This window comes from Drosophila subpulchrella, unplaced genomic scaffold, assembly GCF_014743375.2.
Source record: "Drosophila subpulchrella strain 33 F10 #4 breed RU33 unplaced genomic scaffold, RU_Dsub_v1.1 Primary Assembly Seq16, whole genome shotgun sequence".
Taxonomy (NCBI): Eukaryota; Metazoa; Arthropoda; class Insecta; order Diptera; family Drosophilidae; genus Drosophila; species Drosophila subpulchrella.
This window is the reverse complement of record NW_023665498.1, coordinates 1,559,818-1,586,366: the sequence shown is the minus strand read 5'-3', so window position 1 is coordinate 1,586,366 and position 26,549 is coordinate 1,559,818. Positions and strand designations below refer to the sequence as shown.

General features: G+C 38.3%; 2 protein-coding genes and 2 long non-coding RNA genes across 10 annotated transcripts in view; 3 read left to right on the top strand and 1 right to left on the bottom strand.

Moving 5' to 3' along the window:
* The first annotated feature begins 931 nt into the window (after window positions 1-931).
* LOC119559054 lies at window positions 932-1,747 on the top strand. Of its 2 annotated transcripts, none has more exons than XR_005220623.1 (2): window positions 932-1,247; window positions 1,343-1,747. It is a non-coding gene; the product is annotated as an uncharacterized LOC119559054 (long non-coding RNA). The 2 variants fall into 2 exon arrangements; XR_005220624.1 differs by having other exon boundaries at window positions 938-1,133.
* A 964-nt stretch (window positions 1,748-2,711) lies between these two features.
* LOC119559052 lies at window positions 2,712-7,017 on the bottom strand. Its single transcript, XR_005220622.1, has 2 exons — window positions 6,556-7,017; window positions 2,712-2,912 (listed from the first exon to the last, which is right to left on the bottom strand). It is a non-coding gene; the product is annotated as an uncharacterized LOC119559052 (long non-coding RNA).
* An 88-nt stretch (window positions 7,018-7,105) lies between these two features.
* Window positions 7,106-26,549, top strand: part of LOC119559050 (calcium/calmodulin-dependent protein kinase kinase 2-like) — a 118,873-nt gene continuing 99,429 nt past the window's right edge. The window contains exon 1 of one of the 5 annotated variants that reach the window (XM_037872178.1): window positions 7,106-7,419. In XM_037872178.1, coding sequence (XP_037728106.1) covers window positions 7,372-7,419 — 48 coding nt within the window. In that variant the 5' untranslated portion in view covers window positions 7,106-7,371. Of the gene's footprint in view, window positions 7,536-26,549 lie in introns of all 5 variants that reach the window. The other 4 variants (XM_037872184.1, XM_037872183.1, XM_037872182.1 and 1 more) reach the window with 4 other exon arrangements.
* Window positions 7,979-11,478, top strand: LOC119559051. Of its 2 annotated transcripts, none has more exons than XM_037872186.1 (4): window positions 7,979-8,250; window positions 11,019-11,078; window positions 11,145-11,280; window positions 11,337-11,478. In XM_037872186.1, exons 1-4 carry the CDS (start codon window positions 8,219-8,221, stop codon window positions 11,409-11,411), a joined length of 303 nt encoding a protein of 100 aa, XP_037728114.1. In that variant the 5' UTR covers window positions 7,979-8,218; the 3' UTR covers window positions 11,412-11,478. The 2 variants fall into 2 exon arrangements, with proteins under 2 accessions (XP_037728114.1, XP_037728115.1); XM_037872187.1 differs by having other exon boundaries at window positions 11,340-11,452.

Genomic DNA, 26,549 nt, shown 5'->3' with positions numbered 1-26,549 from the left:
AGTTTCGAGCACCAAATGACAGAAATTGTGAACATTTTTTAGAGAAGAGCCAACAAAGTTGATATTTCTCTTTTCGATATATCGATATAACATTCGATTGTTGGGTTTCAGAAATAAAAGATGCGGGAATGAATGAAAAAAGTAGATTTTAGATGTTAGGCAGACTAAAATCAAATTTTGGCGCGCAAAACGTACATTAAAACCTGACGAAAAAAAATACGGCATACTTTTAGGCATTCTTAGTAAAGCTCATCAAAACGGTTCGACTTCAAGTTAAGCCATCAATTAAAACTAAAATTACTGAAAACTAAGGCAAAACCGCATCGAGTCGGCGATGAGCGATTTTAGTAAATTAATTAAAGAATTTATTTTTGATGTAATGACTTCATTCGGGGATGGCACTCAAAAGCACTCGAAAAGCAAAGTACTCATTTGCTAAAAATAGCAGTAAAAATCAACGAAAAAGTTTCTTTTAGGAAACAAGTAAGTCATAAGAGCTTTTTAATATTTTTTACTTGTTGAAAATAATAACTTCTAAAAGTTTTGTGAAGAAGTCGAACAGCTACATCAGCATCTTTGACTTCCAAATTTTTTTTCATTTCCATCAATATTTGATGAATTTTAAACTTTAAAAATACGGTAAAAAAAAACTACTTGCCCGAATTCTTTGAAACTTTGGCATAAATTAGTTTAATGTATTATAAAAAGGTCTCCATACTCGGTCTTGTCATTTTCTTAAAAAAAAAAACGTATTTTTGGCCAAAAATCGGATCGGCTGGCCCAGTGTGCAATGGAAAAATCACCGTTGCCTATCATAAAATCAGACAAATACTGCGTAGTGGAAATTGGGCTTAAGGGCCCGTTCCCATTATGAACGCGTCGCGTTTGCATCCATTTATCGTTTAACGCGCCTCAAATACCATATAAACGTGTGGCGCGGAGGGAGGATATATTCCGCGTTATAACCTAGTCCTCACATCGACGAAAACCGCGAGCTAACCATAGGAGTGAAAGAGAGGCAAACAGGCGGCTAACGCTTTTCGTCGGTACTGTTCTTCAACGCGGTACTCAGATTAGTTAAGGAAATACCAGAAAATATACCAGATTTAGCGTGTAATAAACGCCTCTATAAGGTCAGTGCACATAAAAAGGGACGCCTAATCCAAGCTATTGCCCATTATTGTGGGAATTGACCCACAGGAAGCAATACCATAACAGGCCAAATCCGCAGAATAGTGGAAGTGCAGGTTATAATCCAATCGAGAAGCCCATTGAGAAGGAAACTTATTTCTGGCCAAAATAATTTGGTTACATTGTACTAATAAAAGTATCTTTTTCGTAGAACCACTAGTAATCTCTGAAGAGCTCTCCGTCATAACCACAAGTCTCTTGGCAGCTAATGCGGAGCTGGAGAACGCGTTGGTTTCTATGGGGAGGAGGAAAAAAGGATGCCCGCTAAGGGACAGCTGGAAAAGGCATTACCAACTAATGCCATTATGCTGGGCGACTTCCTACAGCATCAGCGTAACAACCCCGTTCCCAATCCGGCTCCCACTTCCTCAGACGCAGACTCTTCTTTTTTAAATTGCTGCAATTGATACGTTTTTCGTCTGTCAAAAACCCAGCCGCTTGACAGCAAGACCATGCTACATCCATTGCATGTGAAATTTGTAAGCTTCGGTCACACTACAAAGAATAAAAATTTTCGGCTCCTGAAACTTTTAGCCGACATGAGTACTGAGCTTAAGCCTAGTATGTTATGTTATGTTTTGTTTTCGGAAAGCTGCATTTAATTCCTTTCGAGTGGTGTGACTTACACATTTTTCGGACTAATAGCATCTTCCCAAAGAGATCCATCCACCATCTACACATACGTTGAACGGACGGTCCAAAAGGTTTTTCCGTTCCGAAAATTTCCAAGTTAGTTCCTCATCCAAATTTGACGGAGTCTTTTATGCGATAGTAAGGCGATGAGCTGTTCTTCTTGACAGTGGAAATTGAAACATTCACTACGAAAACGTAATCAATGATTACAGGGAACAATCGAAAATTTAAGGCGCAGAAGCAATAGGCTTGGATCGATTTGCCAGATCAGCTGTTATCGGATGGTAGATGGTGAATGTGTTCTGTGGGAATCGGAGTTTCACATATAAAAATGGAAGGCGCAGAAGCAACACGTTTGGTTTGATTATCCACAGGTCTTCAGATCAGCTGTTATCGGATGGTAAATGTGCGCTGTGGGAATCAGAGTTTCACATTTGTCAAAAATCCCAACCGTTTCGAACGGATGGATTCTATGGGAAGGAGGAATACCGGCTGTTGCGATTTTTAACGTTTAAGAAACGAAAGCCAAAAATCTGGCTTTTGGCGTTTGTATCCATAAGGGTTTCTTGAAAAATTTGTTCAGCGATACAGATATGGCTTGCGAAGAATGGGGACATGCTGCTTTGATTATGAAATGTCTGCTAAGAAGTGGTGCATATAAATAAATAAGTAAATAGTAATACAAATCTGAGAAAAAATCGTAAAAGCTGAATGAATTCAAGCTTCCTAGTGACCAAAAATAAGATATGTTCGTTGTTAAAACTAACAAGAAAGGAAGCTTCCTTCGGCGAGCCAAAGATACCATATACCCTTGCAGGTCGTTCACGTGGGAGCGTTGTATGTCTAGAACTTTACGATTTTTAAAAAACTTTAAACTAATTACGGAATTATTATGATAATGTTACATTTTAATTTAACACCGTACATGTTTACCGAAAACAACAATTTTGGCTCGGCAGTTATCGGTGAAACGGGGGTCGTTGGCACCTCTTTGCCAGCATCATGAGTCTGCGTTGCCTTTAACTTGAGCAGTTATATCCAGAAATATCCTATTCTTTGTAGTGTGACCGATGTTTTAAAAAGTTCACCTGCAATAAATGAAGCATGGTCTTACTAACAAGCAGCAAAAGGAGGAGTCTGCTGGTACATACAGAAATTAAATTAAAAATAAATGGAATGTTTTTATTTATGGACATTAGTAGTGTAACGAACTGATTTTTATGATTTGCTCGCTACGAGATTCGTGCGGCTAGCTCAGTATATTGTGTGTTCGTCCCACCAAATTTATATTAACGTGACCGCCCAGTAGCTCAGTGAGAAAGCACAGAATTCACGGGTTCGTATTGGGTTTATTGTGGGTATATTATTACAAGTGTCTTAGTCGCTTGGTTGGCCTTGACTCGTTGCTTGTGACCCTCGGTACGTCCGATGGTCCTGATTGACTTGACGACCTCTCGCCTTTGAAGACTCGGTGCTCCAGTCCTGTAGCTCTCTGAAGATACTCGCGGCTCCCTGAAGATCCTCGCAGCTCCCTGAAGATACTCGCAGCTCCCTGAAGACGCTCGCTGCTCCCTGAAGACGCTCGCTCGCTGATCGCTTCGCACGCGTGACTTGGTGACTGCTGGTAACGACTCGGACTCGCGAGGGAGTCAGCCGTACGGGCTTAGGGAAGCGTCACCGTTCTCAGACTAGGGTGAACAGAAGCTGCGCTCTCCAGGATCGCTCCTTTCGACACACCGCCGCCTGTCCCTTGCTCTGTCCCGGATGGTCCCACTGGGGTTTCTGCTCAGCCCGCGCGGACAGTCAAGGCGGTAACGCCAGGAAGCTGCCTCACGCTTTACTTCGCTTCCACGCCTAGTGTAAACGAACGTTCCACCCTAGCCTCACCCTTTTGCTCTTGGTCCTGGACGTTTCCGCGTGGCTTTTGGTACTCGGGGTTCGGGCACGCCGCTCCGGGACCTCGCAAGTCGAATCTGTAGGGCTCTCCTGGACAATTCCACTCGAGACCGTACCGATCGGCCGCTCTCCCTTCTGGCTTGTTATATTTGGGGTTCGGGCACGCCGCTCCGGGACCTCGCAAGTCCAATCTGTAGGGCTCTCCTGGACAATTCCACTCGAGACCGTACCGATCGACCGCTCTCCCTTCTGGCTGGTTATACTCTCTCCAGGCGTAACGCCAGGACTTTGTGGATAAAGTTAAACGACCGCCTTGACCTAGCCGTGTGACGCCCTCTGGATCTCAGCTACCTGCGTCTCAATTCGGAGATTCCTGGTATCCCAATCCCGAACGTCTCGACGTAGCAATCTTGCTCCTTGTAGGCTCCCACGGCGTTGTTTCCCTGGCGACTCGACTTGCTGTTGCTCCCTTGTAGATTATCGGGTTGTTTGATTGTTCACTTTGGTATCTGATTGATCTCGACGGTTTGACTCCTTGTGATCGACTGATCCAGCTGCCAGCGCTCTGCGGCCTTATATAGGGCCTCCGGGAACCGTTATTTCCCTTTTGCGCACGGCCCGCTGGATCTCTCCACTCTGGGTCCAAAGTCCATGCCTCCTGGATGACCCACTTGTCGTTCCCGTACCGCTTCCAATCGATGCTCCGCCCACTGCTGCCATCCCGCTGATTCCCGTGATGCTTGTGGCACGCCTGTGTGCCGCTCCACCGCCGAGATGTGGCACTTCCTCTCCCGGTCCAAAGTTCACGGGAGAGTCCAAAGTCCGATGGAGTCCCGTTACCCGCTTTTGCACACGGCACTCTTGCCTTGCCCGCGAAGTCTCCACTCTCTCTCGATCTCCATCCTCGGTCTCCAAACTCTCTCGCTCTCCTTCATTGGTCTCCAAACTCTCTCGCTCTCCTTCGTTGGTCTCCAAACTCTCTCGCTCTCCTCGCCGCGCCGTTACTACGCGAATTCGCCGCGTATCTGGCAAGCGGCCGGCCATCTGCTGCTGTTTCTATTTGTGGGGAGTTATTCAACTCCTCACAGTAGTTTAAAGATTCCTTCTCGTCTCACGGATGCTTCGCCATCTTTCCCGCGCCACCGCAGTCTAGCTCCAAGTCCCAATAGGCATATAGGACCTTGAGAAAGTGGAAGCCGGATTGGGAACGGGGTTGATCCGCTGATGCTGCAGGAAGTCGGCCAGCATCCTGGCAGTGGCTGGCTCTGGCTCCTGCAACTGTTTCTTAGCGGGCGCTTTATTTTCTTCCTCCCTATAGAATCCAGCGCGTCCTCCAACTCCTCTTAAGCTGCCAAGTAGCTGGTGGAGGTGCAGTCCTCAATGGAGAGCTCGCCCAATATGATTCTCTAGTGGATCTCCTCCAGCACTTCAACTATTCTGCGGATTTCCCCCGTTGTGGTATTGCTTCCTGTCGTTCAAGTCCCACAATAATGGGCAACAGCTTGGATTAGGCGTCTTTTTTTTATCTGCACTGACCTCCTTAAGGCATTTTTGGGGTTTTTCTTCCATTTTTAATTTTTAAATTCCTTACCGCTTCTGCAAGAACACCGTCAAAGATTAAGTTTCTCATTCTTTGGGCCGCGGCTAACGGTGTTCATTGAAATTCATTCGCTAAATCAGGTATTTTTTCTGGTATTTCCTTAGCTTATCTGAGTACCACGCTGAAAAACAGACCCGACGAAAAGCGTTAGCTGCGTATTTGCCTCTCGCTCACTCCTATGGCTAGCCCGCGGTTTTCGTCGATGTGAATACTAGGCTTAACGAGACAAAACCAAAAATAACACTTTTCATTTTTATTATTCATTTCGAAGAGTTTAAGCAACAAACATCTCTTGTTTTTGGTTTCTAGCAAGTTTGCATTCAATCAGATTTTACGATTTTTTCTCAGATTTGTATTACTATTTATTTATTTATTTAAATGAACCATCTGTTGTTTTTTACCTTAAAGACTTATATTTTTCATTTCAATTTTTTTCCACTTGTGTGTTTTTAGGAAACCTTGTATTTCTCTTATTGTTAATATACAGGGGTGGTCCAAAGTATTTTCACAAAACAAAAGTTAAATATACTCATTATTTGAACTTACTTCTTGTTAACTTTGGCATCAATGGAAAGGTAATTTAAATGCCGTTTGAATGATACAATACATTTCTTAATCCATTTAGTATTTATTGAAAAGGACGAATTTGTGTGAAAATGTCCTTTTTGAACTTTTTTCCTCGACTTGAAAAATTAAATTTTTTGATGCAAAAAGTTTCTTTAAACAAAAATAATAGTAACTGCAAAAAGAATTTTTCAAAAATCATTTTGATTATATTTTTTATGATTTTTTGAAAATGCTTAGAAACATGCATTTTAGCCATATTTTTCTCTTTTTCATACAAATTTTTTCCGACAGTGTCACCTTAAAAAAATCATAAAAAATATAAGCAAAATGATTTTTGAAAAATTCTTTTTGCAGTTACTATTATTTTTGTTTGAAGAAACTTTTTGCATCAAAAAATTTAAGTTTTCAAGACGAGGAAAAAAGTTCAAAAAGGACATTTTCACACAAATTCGTCCTTTTCAATAAGTACTGAATGGATTAAGAAATGTATTGTATCATTCAAACGGCATTTAAATTACCTTTCGATTGATGCCAAAGTTAACAAGAAGTAAGTTCAAATTATGAGTATATTTAACTTTTGTTTTGTGAAAATACTTTTGACCAGGGGTGTACATTAGTATGTCTTTAGTTTCACTGCTTAAAAAATTATTGGTCTGTGCGCGACTTACCTGGGAATCGTTGTTGTTCAGTTTTTTTTTGCATGTCCCGTTTGCCAAATATGCATGTTCTGTTGCACATCAAATCAGGATATAATCGTTATTTAAAAATATATTTTTGAAACTTCAAATAACAATAATTAAACTATACATTTTTTAGACATGTCCGGCTATGTAAATCGTTATTTAAAAATATATTTTTTTAAGAAATACAAGTATTTAAAACCCACACAAAATATTTTAATTGGTTGTGTTTACATTTACAAAAAAAGGGGCGCATTATTTAAAATGCAAAGGTGCACAAAAGTCTAGCTCTTTTAATTGCTGGGCCTCTTTGCCTTCACCAACATTTCTTCAGCAGAGACATGGCGAGAGAGGGACCGATGAAAAAATACTTTATGTGCGTTCTCTTTGGTGTGCCCGACTGCGAGCGCGACTGCTTTGCAGTCGTTGCGTTCGGTTCTGACGCCGTCGCTGGGTGCTCTGCCGACGTCACAGTTCGTGATGACTTGGAGCTTATGTTAAATTGTGGAACTCTAGGGTAGTGATTTTAAAAAGTAGAGGTGTATAGGTGTCATTCCCGTGAGGCTTTTCTTTTGCTTAAAGCTTTAAAAGCTAACATAGAAAACTTTTAATTCACCTTATATTTAAAGCTTAGCAAATGATGTACATATGTTATGTGCGTTTTTGGATTAGGTGAACTACAAGTATTTTAATAAACTCCGAACTACAAGTGTTTTGAAACAAATTCAGCATAGCACATGTGCCTAAGTGAATGAGTGCATATAATAATTTATTCCAAATTTTGTTTAAAGTACATACATATATATGTGTTTAAGTAATTTTACGACTTTATGTACTGTTGATATATGTGAGGTATATTTTAAAAGGTTTGAATTTGGTTAGTTTTGCGATTTATTCCTGCATCTATGTATGTACATACATAAGTATCTACATACATTTATATTATCTTCAAGCACATTCATTTCTTTGTAAGTAAATATTTACATAAATACGAAAACTGAAGTGCCGTTCACCGCATTTTCGGCTATTAATATTATCATGTTTAATAATCAGTTATGTTAGAAAAATTGTGACGATTTTACATGGTAACGGTATTACGAACAAACAGAGAAGCAATTCGTAGCAGCCGTCTTAGTGATGATTTTGTGCAGTGATAGTTGTATGTATGTACATACAAACATATGTACCTACATATACATACATATGTACGGAAACAGCTGCGTTTTTTTTTAAATTTACTAGCATGGGGAGCAGCAGTGAATTGTGGACGGCCGGGTGTCTGGCCGATACACGTATGTGGGCGCGGGTGGTAGTCCCTCGCTGCAGTCACAATATTGAAGGGCCGTTGGTAATCCAATGCAGAGTTGTTGTACTAGTAGGGACCTACGTTATTTTGCAGAGAACTTCTGTTCTTTATTCAATAAATGCCAAAAGGGAACTAACTTAAAGCTAACAAAAAGAGAGCTTCATAGCGGCCACGCAAATATTCTGTGTTTGCCGGCTATGCACGAGCGTCCGGTTAAACGCAGTGTCGGCAATTTGGCCAGCGCTCAGTCTTCGGACATTGACTCTCAGTCCGGTTGACATTAGTTAACTTAAACGTAGACCCCGCAGTTGCAGAAAAACCTGATCCAAAGAAGAAGAAAAGAATATGCTTATTGAGTTTTGGCAAATTGGTAACGGGTGAGCTTCATTTAGACAAGTGTTGTAAAAATGAAATTCGAATTATGGAGCGCCCACAATGCCCTAGGAAAAGTGACGCCCTTGAAATTGCGATAAAATAGATAAGTCTAGATCCTTAAAATTATTTAAAAAACATTCATTTATGCAACTATTTGGCCAATTTTGGGAGATGGATGTTCCTGAAAAAGGAAAGATTTCTTCAGGGAAAATTACACCAGTTAACAAAAAAATTGATGAAATACGCCTTTTTGAGGAAACCTTTGTTTTCCGGTAAGATACATCTCCCTGATTAAGAAAAGGGCACTTAAAATTGTTTCTATGGTACCAATTTTTTTTTAAAGTGTAAAAAACGTTTTTCGCACTTTTTTATTATACCCGTTACTCGTAGAGTAAAAGGGTATACTAGATTCGTCGGAAAGTATGTAACAGGCAGAAGGAAGCGTTTCCGACCCCATAAAGTATATATATTCTTGATCAGGATCACTAGCCGAGTCGATCTAGCCATGTCCGTCTCTCCGTCTGTCCGTCTGTTAGTCTGTCCGTCTGTCTGTCCGGATGAACGCTGAGATCTTGGAAACTATGAGAGCTAGGCTATTGAGATTTGGCGTGCAGATTCCTGAGCTTCTTACGCAGCGCAAGTTTGTTTCAGTAGAGTGCCACGCCCACTTTTACGCCCACAAACCGCCCAAAACTGTGGCTCCTACAGTTTTGATGCTAGAATAAAAATTTTAACTGAAATGTATTGTTCTCATCAATACCTATCGATTGATTCAAAAAAAAGTTTGCCACGCCCACTTTATCGCCCACAAACCGCCCCCAAACTTCAAAAAATCGTAAGTATGAACGTGGATATCTCGGAAACTATCAAAGATATAGAATCAGGATTTCAGATTTAGATTCCGTAGCTTTGTACGCAGCGCAATTTTGATACGTGAATATGCCACGCCCACTCTAACGCCCACAAACCGCCCAAGCCTGTGGCGCCCACAATTTTCATGCTAGAAACAAAATTTTAACTGAACTGTATCGATCTCGTCAATACCTATCGATTGACCAAAAAAAAAATTTGCCACGCCCACCCTAACGCCCATAACCTGTCTACCGCCGGTAGGTGGCGCATTTCAGTCTTGCTTTGCTGCTTGCTTATTTCCATTTCCCTTTGGTCCCTTTAGCTGAGTAACGGGTATCTGATAGTCGAGGCACTCGACTATAGCGTTCTTTCTTGTTTTCTAACTCGAGTTGTGATAAACCGAATTCGGTTATCAAAGACTCATTTTACAGGTAATAGAATGCTCTTTAACTTAAGAATTTGGCGCAAGTTGTAATGCATAACGTCAGTTTCCTTGCTATTTCCTTGCTAAAAATATATGAAAATGATTTCATCGTAACTGCAATCCCAGCACTAATAGCAGAGAAACTGACGTTATGCATTACAACTTGCGCCAAATTCCTACGTTCCCCAACACTGAAAATTTAAAATAATGTTTAACGGTCGCTGCACCCGAATACTGACCTTGGGTATATACCTTTAAAAATCTGTAAAAAATCGATTTACCAACGGATTGTGATCGATGGCGCATATTCTCCGTTAGGGTTCAGCCTTCAAGAAAACAACATAAAACTAATTTCGGTTTTTAGGCGTGTATTTTTAAAGAAGCCATTTATGCCAGCGTTTTTGCATTTTTTCCAACTTTTTCAACTTTGACGAATTGTATCTTCTAAACTAATGAATGGAAGTCAATGATGTGTATAAGAAAGTTAAAGAGCATTATTACCTGTAAAATGAGTCTTTGATGACCGAATTCGGTTTATCACAACTCGAGTTAGAAAATAAAAAACGGCGAAAAACGTTTTTTACACTTAAAAACAAATTGGTACCATAGAAAAAAATCTTAAGTGCCCTTTTCATAATCAGGGAGATGCATCTTACCGGAAGCAAAGGTTTCCTAAAAGGCGTATTTCATCAATATTTTTTTGTAAACTGGTGTTACGAGTAAGAAAAGCTTTTAATGCTTTGGTGCAAACGTTGTCAGGGCTTGCCAGGAATACACAATCTTTATGGTCGTTATCTTTAAAAAAGGATAGGCGCAGAGTTCGATAAGACTGTTTTCATCGTGTGAGGTTCTAGACACCGTTATTTTCCTTTGGGGATTCTCGTTTTCCATTCATCATTTATTTTTATTCGAACCACTTTAGCATTTATTATAAAAATTCCACAATCCTATCAACATCACATATGCATACATTGTGCATGCAAAAACAACAAACTAAAAGTAACTGTAAGCTTTGAATTATTTTTGATCAAATTGTCATTCTTCTGTGACATTCGTCTTATTCAATTTTCGGATTGTATCTTTTTTTTAAAGAGCCAATCAAGTATGAAAATGCATAAAAGCAAAAGAGTACATTTTTGAATGAGGGTCCTTACACTGCTTATTTTTCTACGATGTCTGTGCCCTGCTCTCAAACGTTGCGGTGTTTAAACACCGAAACCCCATATAATGCTGTGTAGCAAAGACATTGCTTTTTAAGCGAGTACTCTTGTTGAGCCTAGTACTTACATCGACGAAATCCGCGAGTTAACCATAGGAGAGAGAGAGGCAAGTAAGCGGCTTACGCTTTTCGTCGGGTCCGTTTTTCAACCCAGTACCCAGATTAGCTAAGAAAATTCCAGAAAAATTACCAGATATCGGGAGTAAATTCCGATGAACGCCGTTAGCCGCCGCGCGAGGAATAAGAAATTTAAACTTTCGGTGTGTTTCGTGCAGAAGCGGTGTGGAAACAAAAAATCAAAAATGGAAGGAAAAAACCAAAAATGCCTGCAGGAGGTGAGTGCATATGAAAAGTATGCCTAATCCAAGCTGTTGCCTAGTATTGTGAGACTTGACCCACAGGAAGCAATACTACAACAGGGCAAATCCTAAGATGAATGGAAATGCTGGAGGTAATCCAATCGAGAAGCCCATTGGGAAAGAGCATGCTAAGTGGGACTTCGCTCCCCACATGGTCATTCTACCTGACGCATCGAAAGTAGGTTTTGGCCAAAAGAATTTGGTTATGTTGTAGTAATAAAAGTATCTTTTTAGCAGAACCACCAGAACTACGACGCACTCTCCATTGAGTGGAACCGCTGGACTCCACTACAGCACCAGCACACTTGAGGACGCGCTGGCTTCTATAGGGAGAAGGGACGAGAAGGAAGCTTTAAACTATTAATTTAATAAATAAAAACATCCGTTGATTCACATTAATTTAGTTTCATTTTTATTTCGGGTGAACTTCCGATTAGCTCCAACGCCCGATTTCGTTCAAACTTTCAGTATCCACGTTATTTGGGGTCCTGATTACGGGAAAAATAGTCAAAGTTGGCGCAAATGACGGGATCATGGAAAATAACGGTAAAAACAGTTTTTCGTAAATATCTTCGAATATATTAACCTAATCAAAAAGTTTGCCAAGGAGAAGTGAAAGCTATTAAAGAAATGAGTAATTTATGTTTTATACATTTTTTCTGTAAAACTAATAGTTTTCGTTAAAAACGCTGAATAAGATTACATTTTCACAAGGTTTGAAAGAAAAAAAAATCGTTGGAGCACACTTGCGTCCTTTTGACCGATATATCGCACGAAAGCTTGTTATATCGGCGTGTCGATATTAATATCGATGTCACTCGATGTTTTAGTGATGGTACGACCAAGACACGAGAACGGCATTAAAATTTTTAGGAACTCGAAATTAAAATAGTAAAGTCTAAATGAAAAGAAAAAGCAAAATAGAAATGTTGGAAGGACCATTTCAGTTGTCTTAGTTAAAAATAAGATAAGAAAACAAAATCAAATTCAAATTATAAAACGGAAATAAAATGTATTAGCCAAAAAAAATATAAAAAGCATTTCTAATGTCACAAGCAAACATTTTTTTAAACAAAAATCGCCGCGATAAACTTCCGTTTAGCTCCAACGGCCGTTTTTTTTCCAACTTTCCATATCAACGTGTTTTTGGGTCCTGATTACGGGAAAAATAGTCAAAGTTGGCGCAAATAACGCGATCTTTTAAAATAACGGTAAAAACCGTAAAATTTTTTGTTTTTTGCTGTTTTTTCCGAAAATATAAGGAAAATGAAAAAATGTCTCAGACAAAAACAAAAGATATTTATAAAACGGATCTTTTTTGTTATAATCATTTATTCCGAAAACCTAATGGTTTTCGAAAAAAACTGCAAAGAAATATTTTAAATAGGAGGTGAACATTTAAAAATATTGCATTATCCCGCCATAAAAATGGCGTCAGATAGTTTCGATCAATCGATAATAGCATTTTAGGTGATGGACCTCTTTCGACTTTTTTTACGATATATCGTGCTTATGTTTCTTTTTCCCATTTAGCGAAATACACAATCACTATGCATTCAGAGCTTGAACTGAGAAGACCTGAAAATGGAACAACTTAATTTGTTCAAATTGGTCCCCATTCTGAGCACCCGGGAGAGTACTTTGCAATGGCTGCGGGATGTCGGGTTAATACCCAAAGACCGCTATTGCCATAAACATAAGCAGAGCATGATTTTGTTAGATCATAAATCAATATGCGGGGAATTTAGATGCGTTAAAAGGGGAAAGCAGGACCATTCCAAGAGTGTTGCGGAGAACACGTGGCTGGAAAGGTGTCATATATCGCCAGCATCATGCATCATTATAACCTATTGCTTTGCAAATTCTTTTATGTTTGCCCAAACTATACGGGAATGTAGCGTAAAAGAAGATCAAACTGTGGCAGACAGATGTTCTTTTTGCCGCGAAGTTTGTATGCCAGCTTTGGATACAGATTTTGAGGAGCAGGGCCCTATTGGAGGTCTAGGCAAAGTTGTAGAAATAGACGAATGTAAAATTGGCAGACGGAAGTTCGAAAGAGGTCGCGTTGTTGAAGGTTCGTGGATTTTCGAACAAAAAATTTTTTTTTTTAAAAATCGCTGCGATTTATTAAAAAAAATTTTGCCTGCGGCGCTTTACTTCCTCGGCTCCTTGCACTTCACTATGTTTGTGTGTACCTGACTTTTTTTCGGCCTTTTTTCATTTTTAACTAGCAAAACAATTAAATTAGTTTCCGGGATATACTTTCCTAATGTCTTTCAATAGTAATGAAAACGGGTCAAGCTTAAGCTTTGTAGCCCGTCGTCGCCACAAAAATTCGCAAAGATGCTCGTCCAACTTGGCTTTGTGAACGCCCCCAAGAGACAAATTACGCCGCATCGACCGCCATGAAGACTCAATATTTTGGGTATGAGCACCGGTTACCGAATCCACAAATTGTTCCGAGTGGTTGACGGTCTTGTGAATATATCCCTCGGTTTCCAAACCAATATACCCCTTCCAGCAATCTGTATGAACTTCGGTCCCTGGTTTAACATGTTTTTTTATTAAGGATAACAGGGTGTCCTTGTTCCTTTTATTGTCGGGACAGATTTATAATCTAAAATTTTTTCGACATCCTCGCTCTATAAGTCCCAAAATCCACGATACCCGTTACTCAGCTAAAGGGACCAAAGGGAAATGGAGATAAGCAAGCAGCAAAGCAAGACTGAAATGCGCCACCTACCGGCGGTAGACAGACTTAAGAGTTATGGGCGTTAGGGTGGGCGTGGCAAATTTTTTTTTGGGTCAATCGATAGGTATTGACGAGACCAATACAGTTCAGTTAAAATTTTGTATCTAGCATGAAAATTGTGGGCGCCACAGGTTTGGGCGGTTTGTGGGCGTTAGAGTGGGCGTGGCATATTCGCAAAAATTGCGCTGCGTACAAAGCTACGGAATCTAAATCTGAGATCCCGATTCTCTATCTTTGATAGTTTCCGAGATATCCACGTTCATATTTACGATTTTTTGAAGTTTGGGGGCGGTTTGTGGGCGATAAGAAGGGCGTATCAAACTTTTTTTTGGTTCAATCGATAGGTATTGATAAGAACAATACATTTCAGTTAAAATTTTTATTCTAGCATCAAAACTGTAGGAGCCACAGTTTTGGGTGGTTTGTGGGCGTAAAAGTGGGCGTGGCACTCTACTGAAACAAACTTGCGCTGCGTAAGAAGCTTAGGAATCTGCACGCCAAATCAATAGCCTAGCTCTCATAGTTTCCAAGATCTCAGCGTTCATCCGGACAGACGGACAGACGGACATGGGTAGATCGACTCGGCTAGTGATCCTGATTAAGAACATATATACTTTATGGGGTCGGAAACGCTTCCTTCTGCCTGTTACATACTTTCCGACGAATCTATAATACCCTTTTACTCTACGAGTAACGGGTATAAAGATCCGTTTTATAAATATCTTTTGTTTTTGTCTGAGACATTTTTTCATTTTCCTTATATTTTCGGAAAAAACAGCAAAAAACAAAAAATTTACGGTTTTTACCGTTATTTTCCAAGATCCCGTTATTTGCGCCAACTTTGACTATTTTTCCCGTAATCAGGACCCAAAAACACGTTGATATGAAAAGTTTGAAAAAAATCGGGCGTTGGAGCTAAACGGAAGTTTATCCTTTATTTCTTATTGCAGCAGCAGACTCATCTTTTTTAAATTGGTCCAATTGATTTTTTTTCGTTTGTCAACAAACCCAGCTTCTTGACAGTAAGACCAAAGACCATAGAATACCAAGATGCGTAACGAGGAGTAAGAAAATGTACACAGGCGGCCTAATTTTTGAAAAGCAACACTCACACGTATGGCAATCTTTTTTAGAATGCCGTTGCTTTGATTCCTTCTCTCCCTCTCTCTTGCTATCTCGCTCACGACACTCCGCGCTGTAAAAAAGTCAAAATTCAATTTTTGTCTCAATTGTCGGTTCTTGAATTATGTTGACGAAAAGGAATCGATCTAAAAGACGCATTGCTCATGTCATTTATAAGTGGGCTGTGGCGCTCTGCGTATGTTGGTGACCCGTGGATAATGAATTTAAGTTCCATGTTCGAGTCCACTCTGAGGCTGGATTCAACTTAATTTTTTTTAATATTTTTTTTTATTTTAATATTTTTTAGCTGTACTTTTTGACAATGTTTTTGTTAAATATTTTTGATAGATGTTTTATTTTTTCTTGCTTTTTATTTTAATTATGTTTTTTGTACTTTTTTTTTTAGTTTTTTTATGTTTTTTATTATTTTAAATCATGTTATTATTTTTAAATGCTATTATTTTTAAATGTACCAACTGGTACTTTAGGAATTAATCGCTCCTATAGATATATTTTTTTTGTGTAAATTACAAATCAAAGGTTTTTAAAAAATATCTAATTACAATAAAAACATGAACACAATAAGCAATTCACTTTGAATCAAAGCGTAATGTGTACTCGAGAAAACAATTTTTCATTATATTTTGTTGAATATGGTAAGTGCTTTCCATATAAAAAGGAAATTTTTTAATAAATAGATTAAAGCTTTACTGTTCAAAGATCCCCAGATATTTATTTATTTATGACGAAGTATATTTAGCTTATTGCTACTTTTACATTTGTCTGGGGAGTCTAGCCACTTACAATGCTTGTACAGCAAAACTCTAATCAATTTATCTAACATTTTATGTAAATAGCACTCATCCTATTCATTAATTGTCTTAAAAAAAAGACCGATTGCATAAAAAAAAAGTTGTTCCCAGTCGGAGTTGAACTCCGACCGGCAATTCCCGGGGTTGAGCGACTAGACCCCTGGCCTACAGGCCATTGACAAATGCGAGATTGAGCCCTTATTACAGCAGACCACACAAAATGATACACCATCACAACCAAAGAGCTTTACTCGGAAAACGCACACTAGCAAGATCGAGAATCCACATCGAAAATATACACCAAAAATTTTGCCGTACATTCCGTTGTATGGCCGTTACTCATCTTGTAGTTTATATTATATTTGGTAAGACCATGCTACATTCATTGCGGATAAATTCGGTCTCATGACAAAGAATACGATTTTTCGACTAGTGAAAGTTTTAGCCGATCTGAGTACTACGCCTGAAGGCACCGAGTCGGGGATGGGCAAGATTATAAGTTGGATCAAAGAATATATTTTATAAGAATTGACTAAGTTATGGACTGGCACTTAAAGGCTAGTCTTCACATAAAAATTAAAACAAAAAACCGAAACTCGTATGCTTTCTATTAATTAATAAAATACGCAACCACAAAGTACCCAAAAAAATTGTTTTAAATTTTTTGCTGCTGATTCTGTGATAGGAATGTTGTCATGGCGGTTTCAAGATGTGCTATTTATAATTTTAAACTTCACTAAGACACCCAGCTTTTTCTTATTCCGCTTTGAACAATGTGCCCTTACGGACTCCATTTCATGCTGTCCAGCTCTGGCGCAGGTTAAGTATGACCGTATACTTATAAAAACCCGTATCAATTTCTGTGTCAATCTAAATCTATTTCACAGTGGTATTTTTTGGGAACGTTTAAAAAAATAGAATTCAAATATTCCATCAGAATTAGCTGAAATCAAGGGTTGAATAGACTTTCGCAAAATGCACTTATATTTTTTGTTCCAAGTGAATACGACGGCTTTTCAAGATATCTTAAGATATTATTAATATTAATATACAATATAGAGTTTGAAAACAGTAAAAAAAATAAAGAAAATTATTAAAAATAAAATTTGTTGTGCATATTTTTCGGGTTTAAAAGTGTACGAAATCGACTAGAGTTGCCCATATATATTAAACGGAAAATTTTAAAGGACATTTTATGGAACAAAGTAAGTGTGCGAATAAATCTAATCCACCTGGCAAACTTATGGAAACAAGAATGATAAAGACCAGATATCCGTTGAAAAAATAGGTTTTTTAAAATGTGATTATATACCGAATCTTTTTCTTTTCTCCGGTGGAGCTACAGAAATCACTTTAAGCTGATTAAACGTTAATGGTGTCTGTACATTTTAGGATTTGCCTAATTTAAAAACATCAGCTCCGATCAGCTTACGATTTTGGTAATAGTTTTAAATTTAAAGTTCCCTTAAAACTACATTATATTTTGTAATCTAAAACCCCGATCAGCTAAGACAAAATCATACAAAATTTTTGATTAGATTTCAAACTTTAAATTTATAAGAAACTACCCATCCTCGCCGCGACGTAGCCCGCCACAACTTGCAAAGCGTTGCTAGTATTAGAAAAAGAAGACAACAAAAAAGTGGCTTAAAGCTTTAAATCTCATGTGGGCGACACGTCAAAAATTCAAAATAACTAGTCGATTTCTCTTATCGTGCCGACAATGTATTTGCAATAATTTTGTAAAGAATTCGCGTAATTTGTTCGTGAGATAAGTTTGAATAAAAAGATGGAATACAAATTTAAATTTACCGTTAAATTCGTCGATGTGTCCCGTCTCTATTTATACCCGTTATACTAGATTCGTCGGAAAGTATGTAACAGGCAGAAGGCACAAACCGGCGAAGCCTGTGGCGCCCACACAAAAAAAAATTTTAACTGAAATGTATTGGTCTTGTCAATACCTATCGATTGATCCAAAAAAAAACTTTTCCACGCCCACTCTAACGCCCACAACGCTTAAATCTGTCTACCGCCGGTAGGTGGCGCATTTCAATCTCGCTTTGCTGCTTGCATATCTCAATTTTCCTTTGGTCCCTTTAGCTGAGTAACGGGTATCTGATAGTCGAGGTACTCGACTATAGCGTTCTTCCTTGTTTTTTTTTGTATCTTTCTTGCGAACTCGCATCTTTGACTCAAATTGATAAAAGGGCCCGCGCCTAACAAGCACGTGCCATTTGTTGTACTGCTCCGTAGTGCATCAACGTCCATCATATAGATACCACGCATCAGCACCACCTTGCGTCGACACCTTAATTTGCTTATAACTTTAATGGATGATCTTATTATTTTTGGTATTAAGTTACCCCATTTACACTTTTCAAGTCTTCAAAACTCTCAAGCTTTTATAGTTTCCGAGATTTCAGCGTTTATACGGACAGACGGACATACAGACGGATATGACTAGATCGAATCGGTCATTGATCCTAATCAAGAATACGTTTACTTTATAGGGTATATAATAATAATTTATATATATAATAATATATAATTTATATATAATTTTTTTTAAATGAAAGCTCTTAGCGGCTTGGTGGTGTATTAGTGAAAATATCTGATCGAGATTGCACACCACATGTAGCAGGTGTAAAATCTCGATAGAATTTGCAAAACATTCATTTTTATTTGGCTATAATTTGTTGATGGATGTTCCGAATAATGTGTGTCATGTAGATGAATATTGATAATTAGAACAAACTCCCATTTAAATTTTTGGGAGCTGGACGTGTTTAAGTGTTATGGTCGTTTGAGTGGGCGTGGCACCCTGCAGAAACAAACTTGCGCTGCACAGTAAGCCCATCTGTATGTCAAATCCCAACACTTTATTTTTTATAGTTTCCAAAATCTCAGCGTTCATACGGACAGACGGACATGACTAGATCGACTCGGCTAGTAATCCTGATTAAGAATATATATACTTTATGGGGTCGGAAACGCTTTCTTCTACCTGTTACATACATTCCGACGAATCTTGTATACCGTATTACTCTACGAGTAACAAGTGTAAAACTGTTGAGCACGTAAAACTTTGATACTGAAAAAAAAATATTTTTAGTACTGAAATTATATGTGATTTTAAAAGGTCACATGGGTGTCTGTCAGGCGGCCTCGCTTGTCAGAAACAACAGAATTGATTGCGGAGACCAGCCCCTCTGATGATACTCAGCTACCCTAGCGTAATAACGTAATAAAGTAGCACAAGCCTAAGAAGAAGAACACGGCTAGCTGCACGGTACATACACATGCAGCACACGGCTGGTCGGGTGTACATTCCCTTCAGTTCCAAAAAAAAGTTTCAAATAAAATATATTTAAATAAATTTAAATCCCGTGGGACATGTCCTCTTGCACAAGTGAAGAACAAGTGACAATCAACAAGAAAAGAACAAGTGAAGAGCAATCAGAATTTTTCCTATGAGTTTTCACTTATGAAATCACTTGCAAATGACACGTCCCAAGTGAAATCACTTGTGAAACTCAGAATTTTTCTTATGAGTTTTCACTTATGAAAATATAGAATATTGTATGTATTACAATTTTAATTACGTTTTATTTCATTTTAATTAAATCGTATTATTCTGATTTTCAATGCGTTTTACTTGTTTATTTGTATATTTACCTTTTAGACCCTTTGCGGGATTTTTTTTGGCACAACCACTTTCGACTAACGGAACCCATATAATACCTTCAAAATTTACGTACTTTAAACTAAGATCAATGCACAACATCTTAAAAAAAATACAATTCGCTCTTTCAGTGAACGGTCAAGTTTTTGTCTTGCGCTCCGAATTTTTGTTCTTTTTGTCCATAAACCGTCGGGGGCTTATTTTTATATTTTCCTACATTTATATAACTTTTTATGTCCCTAACAACATCCGTTCGCTTCGCGAGTGCATTGTGATTGTTTTGTGTTTACATTAACAATATTAATTTGCAAGTCTAATATCTGTGCAGTGTTTGTTGTTATTGTTTTTTTCTAATCGCCTTTTCTTCCAAACGCTGTTTGGAGCAGTAAGAGTCTAAACAATAGTTACCCGCTCTCCCGCATATAACTTTGTTGTTGGAACATCAAAAACTTACGCTCCCCCAGCTTACTCACTCCCGCTGACTCTCTCCCGCTCTCTAACTCTCTCTTTTACTCGCGTAGCTTTATTCTCTCTGCACTGTGGTTCGGAATATCGCGATAATGGCTGTCTGCAATTTAAAGAAATGCAAGTCGTTGATTTCGGCTGGTCAACAGAGCATTCCGTGCTATTCGTGCGAGGATATTTTTCATGCTAAATGCCTCGGCTATTCGGGCCTGGTACGCGATGCAATCGACATGAGAAGTGGCTTGCGCTACTATTGTGGTAAATGCATTGCTTATGAAACCCAGGCACTCTCTATAAGGCGGCTTACAAAAAGCACTGTTACAGAATTAATCCGGAACAGCCGGCGCTTGAGTCGCAGCTCACTACCCGTTTGCTGTCTGAGCTTGATTCTCCTAAGCGTAAAAAGATCGCGGTCGATAGACAACCCATGGTTGCCGCTAGTGTAACTCTCTCTGGCGATCCGGGGTCGCAGCACAGCAGTCGATCTCAGCTGCCGCACAAATGGTACTGAGGTTGAAAGCTAAAAAAGATTCGGTTTCCGAATGCAAAGGACGCGAGATTTTGCCGCGTGAGACGTCCTCAAAGTCTGTAATAAATAATACAATTATAATTCCAACGCCGCATGTTGACCTATCGTCCGGAGTACCGACTGAAACAGGTAGTGCAGCCATAAATGCCGTAGTACCAAAATCTGTCACATGCGTGGTACCTAAAACAGTCACCTGTGTACCGCAGCGGAAATACATTTTTGTTTTTAGGCTGAGTCCTGAACTTTCATCCCTGGACATTACGGCCTATATCCGTAACAAAGTTCAGATTGATGATTTAAAGGTTGAACGATTTTACTTTCCATATGCTAGGGAAGTATCATCATTTAAGATCGATGTTCCCTGTGCTCATTTTGCAACTATGTGCTCACCCAATTTTTGGCCTGTAGGCAATTTTGTTAAAGAGTACGAAGCTAAAAAAAAAAATTCGTTCAAAGGAAGTTGGAAATCCTTTTAAAGAGCCATCCACATCTACATCCTCATCTATCTCAGAAACTAGATTCTTTTCTTCAGCTTTCCTATCAGAATACAAGAGGTTTACAAAGTAAGTTGACCAAATTGTACACTGATAGTTTTTCCTTGTATTCCCATGTTATTGTGTTTACAGAAACCTGGTTAAAACCGGAAATTCTTGGTTCCGAAGTTTTTCCAAGTAAGTACACAAATTACAGGCATGATCGTCCGTCCCGACGTGGAGGTGGATTTTTAATTGCATTTGACTTAGAGTTAACGTCTGAAGTAATAACGTCCGACGAAATGTATGACATTGAATTTCTGTGTATAAAACTATCCCGTTCGGGTATTTCTATATACATAACATGTTCATATATTCCGCCGTCATCTGAATTCCCAATATATGCGAATCATCTGTCCGCTATCCAGTTTATTTCAAATAAACTATCAGATAGGGATCAGTTAATAGTTTTAGGTGACTTAAATATACCTAAGGCGACATGGTCCACCGTCTAAACATTAAATATATTTTTACCTTCAACGCAGCATGATTTCCTTGACGGTTTGCTTGATATATCATTGTCTCAGGTAAATCACGTTTTAAATTTTTTAGGACGACTACTCGATCTATGCTTTGTTTCCAGTCCAGATTGTGTTTGCATAGCTAGAACCTCTGCAATTACTTTACATGTAGACCCATATCACCCAACGCTAGAGCTGACTATTGACACGGATACAAAAGTGCTTGAACTATCTGTAAAGTCAGCTAAACGCATTACCTGCTTTCGTAGAGCAAACGTTGCTCTCATTAATAGCCTTATAGCTTGCTGGGATTGGTCTAGTCTCTACTTATGTACTAATATAACTGAAGCTGTTAATATATTTTATAATGTAAATGCGTTCCTACGTATTATCGTAAAATTTCAAACCAACCTCCGTGGTTTAACAAAGAGCTGGCACGACTTAAAAATGCAAAGTCTAAACACTACAAAAAGTTTAGAGCTTCCTGTTCACACGCTGCCTTTCCCCGATACTTAAGTGCTCGTTCTGATTTTACCGTGCTTAACGCCCAGTGTTATAAAAACTATTTACCTCGTTGCAAGCCCCAGTTTACACTGGATCCAAAACAGTTTTATAATTTTGTTAACACAAAGCGTAAATCTTCAAGTTACCCAACATCAAATTAAATTAAATTTGAAAATTCGTCCGCAAACACTGATCAGGCCATAGCCGATCTTTTTGCACAGTTTTTTCAAACCACCTATTCAACATCAAGTCCTCCAGATCAGTCTTACCCATATGACATGCCTAAATCAAACTTTATTTTTTGTCCTGTTATAAGTGAAAGCTCACTTATTTTAGATTTGCAAAGGGTCAAACCAGTCTACTCTCCGGGTCCTGACGGAGTCCCTGGATGTGTGCTTAGGTATTGCGCTGAGACTTTGTGTAGACCATTGCACAAACTTTTTAATTTGTCTTTAGAAACGTCCGATTTCCCACACAGATGGTGTCGTTTGTTATCCCGCTTCATAAAAAAGGGAGTAAATTGAACGCATGTAATTACAGAGGTATTTCAAAGCTATCAGCTATACCGAAGCTCTTTGAGAACATTATTACGCCCCATTTACAACACAGTTGTAGGTCCCTTATTACCTCTTGTCAACACGGATTTATAAAACGTAGGTCAACGACAACCAACTTTTTGGAGTTTACTTCATTTGTGATAAGTGGTTTTTGAAAAAATCGTCAGACTGATGTAGTTTACACTTATTTCAGTAAGGCATTTGATTCTGTAAATCACCCGATTCTAGTCCGGAACTTCGACCTTTTAGGGTTTCCATGTGATCTTCTTTGGTGGATCGTAAGTTATTTGAATGACAGGACTCAAAGGGTCATTTTTACAAACTCTTTTTCGTCCCTAATCCGAGTTACGTCCGGTGTACCTCAAGGAAGTCATCTTGGTCCGCTCCTGTTTAAATTATTTATAAATGACCTTCCATTAGTCTTAACGAAGTCACGTGTACTTATGCACGCAGATGACGTTAAGTTGTGCCTGCAATAAAATGACCCCGCACAAAGTTTTGCTTTACAATCTGATCTCAATGTATTTCAAACATGGTGCATGGATAATGAATTAAATTTAAATGGTTCTAAGTGTAAGCTAATGACCTTTTTTCGTGTCAGCCATCACTATTCAACTTATACTTTGAGTGGTTGTGTGTTAGATAGGATAACGCAAGCTGACGACCTAGGAGTCTATATGGATTGGCGCGTGTCACTGCACCTATACCCTTTCTAAAGCGAAAAATATCCGACTATATAATTTTTACTTCTTGAGTAAAAAATACAATATGAATTGTTTTAAAATGTTAATAATAAAATGTCTTAAATATTTAAATCAATTCTTAATATTTTTATATTGTAATAAAAATGTATAATAAGTAAACATAACATTATAAGTAAATTCAATTTACTTAATTTTACTATAATCAAATAATTTAATTTTATAAAACAATATTAGTTGTTTTTTTGCGATATACAATAATGCTCCTAAAATATTAGGGCATTCACATGTCGCTGCGCCACGAAAATTTTCCGCCGAAATATTAGTCGCTAGTCAAACATAACGGAGAGACGCAAAAAAAATAACGGACCGGCCGAAATTTGTCTCTGAGAGCGCAGAGTACAGGCAGATTATAAAACAAAGAAAGAGAGGGATCCTCCGAATATCTGCCTCTCTGTGTTGCACGACCGTTTTCGTTGGGAGTCTTCTACGCTGCGTCGACTTCTCTGCTGACGTCAACAGCGGCACAGCGTTTTAGGCACAAAAAAAAATTCCTTGAGCCATGTCACAGCGTCCCCGCTGCAGAACTGAAGGGAAAGTTTTACTCGTGAATCACCTTGTGAATACCGCGGGACATGTCAGCTTGCACGAGTGATGAACAAGTGACACTCCATATACTTGTAGACAATTGTATGGGATGTCCACTTTTTCACAAGTGAAAATTTTAATGAAAATGTTTCGAATTCACTCGGGACTTCACTTTTTCTTATACTCATTTGTCGAATGGCGTGTCACCTGCCGGTGAAACGTCCCACGTGAAATCACTTATGAAATTCAGAATATTTCCGATCAGTTTTGACTTATGAAATTCAGAATATTTCCAATGAGTTTTCACTTATGAAAATATAGAATTTAAAATACATACATTTTTATATACTTTTAAGTTTATTTTATTTAAATAGTGTTATTTAGGTTTTTTGTTAAAGGACAATTATTGTTAGTAAGCGTAGTTTTATGTTTTGTTAATTTGCTTTTTACATTGGTCATCGCCTTCCTTAAACATTTGTCCGGGTCCTCCGAATCTTTGGCCAACGCTCCTGACAAATTTTGGGCATATCTTTTAAAAATTCGTTTTATTTGCTTATTTGTATATTTACCTTTTAGAGCTGTGTATAACCCTTTGCGGGGTTTTTATTGGCACAAAACATTTCATCTACATTCGGCTAACGGAATCCATAAAACACCTTCAAAATTTACGTACTTTAAACTAAGATCAATGCACATCTTAAACTTAATGTAATACTTGCCTGACTTTAATATTTTCCCTTTAAGAAACGAAAAAAGAAAATCTGATGCGCACAAATTAAATGGCTTGCTTTGGCTTTCAGTAACTCAAACAGAATGCATCAAGTCTTCCTCTCACCCCTTTACTTGATTTCTTTTGTTTTTTCTTCGCTGTTGGCGCGTGAGTTATGTTGGTGTGAGCGTTGGTGTTTAGTATTTGGTTGGTTCCAGTGAAAATAAATAATGCTGCTGCTCAGTAAGAGTTTAAAATCAAGAGTGAAGCTTATTACTCAGCTCGGGTTTATGTATACCCTGGCTGCACGAAAATGTCTGATTCAGCTAAATACGATGTTCGTAATTCAAAGTGTAAGTACATGTGTACGTATGTGTGTAGGTTTTTGGTGTCGGCAACCGATGTTGCGACAGAGCTACATCCTGATTGTTGTTGACGCTGCACTTTCTGGTTGGCCGATCGTTGGCCGCCGTCCAGGGTAGCACGAGATGGTTTGGTTGGGGGGTCCGTAGGGTAGGTAACTTCTGCCCCCCTGGGATGGTCGAAACGAGACTGATGGGTGCTTCTGCGGGAATGATGTATGTTGTATTCCGCCTCAGGACCATTATTAGGATTATTCCAATTGTTGTAATCCCCAGCCAAACATATGTGTATATTAGGTGAGAAGACGTTTTTTCCAAAATTACTTATACCATTAAGGTGTAGAGTCTGTAGGCTCAGCTCTTGGGTAGTTTTATTGATGAAAATTGGTGCTCTTGTAGGTATAAATATCTCAAGGTCCTTGGTGAATCCACCTACGTTTTCGCCATATATTAAGATATTATTTTGGGTATTGCAGTTTTTGGTATTGATCAATGCACATCCGCTGAATATAAACTGTTGTTTACAAGAGGGAATGACAGATAAGTTCACTGCGTTGATAAGAACAACGTTTCCGGCTTCGGCTTCTATAGTTATCTCGTCCGTTCCCATCTCGTCCTTGTCTCCTTGGCTTCGCATGTAGCTGCTTTCCCGTTCAGGATGCTTTTTAAACATCCCTTACTGAATTTTTGGAAAACTTCGTCGCTGTGGCAGACGTATTGATCATAAATTTTGGTGCATCTGTCGTCCGTGTTGAATATGTTACTCGTTGTGTATAATGTATTTGTGTAAATGTAGGATTATTTAGTTGCTTATTGGTAAGGGAACTATGGGGAAAAGTACAAATTTGTGTGGTTCAAAAATTGGTATCTTTATATTAAAAATCAATCTATTATATTTGTCCGCTAGGGTGTCTAGATTTAATAGGCGGTATAATTGTTCATCCGTCTGTATTTTGAAATTTTGCTTTTCTATTATATTTTTGATCACTTCAATTTCCACTTCTGACAATATGTATTTTGGTATGATTTTTAATTTGGATAGAAGCAGACTTTCTGCAATATTGTTAACATGATTAGTAAAAATGTCAATATTAAAACTTATACGGTTTATATACTGTCACAGGTGGATTTCTTTATGTTCCTGTGACAATTTTTTATAAACGTCCTTATTATGATTGTTGATAAAGTCGTTAATTGTTTCTTTTTCCCTATTTATGTGCTCAGTAATGTCCATGTTTCCTGTAATTATTTTAACTGTACTTCCTAGGCCCATAATTAACCCTCTCCTTGCTCTATTTTTTGGAATAAAAGCTCCTAGTTTTTTCCGTACCTGTTGTACCTTAGAGTTTAGAATGTGTACTGTTTCCCCTGAAAAGGTTATGGTTCTGAGATTATTTAATGCTAATTGGATTTTATCAATATTTTCCTGATAGTCTCTTAAGTCTACCGGCGTATCGGGTTGGAATTTTATCATTTTATATGACTGTGTCGTCACGTAGCATAGGGAGAGGCTGTAAGAGTTATAGGACAAGGTAATTGTTAAAAAGAGTCATTATTTTCATTGTGTATTCTTTTTTTAATTTTGGACTTATGTAATTTTTGACGTTTCTTAATAATAAGAGTGTCTCCCAGATCTTCCAAAACAGTATGTTTTGTAAATCGTGCCG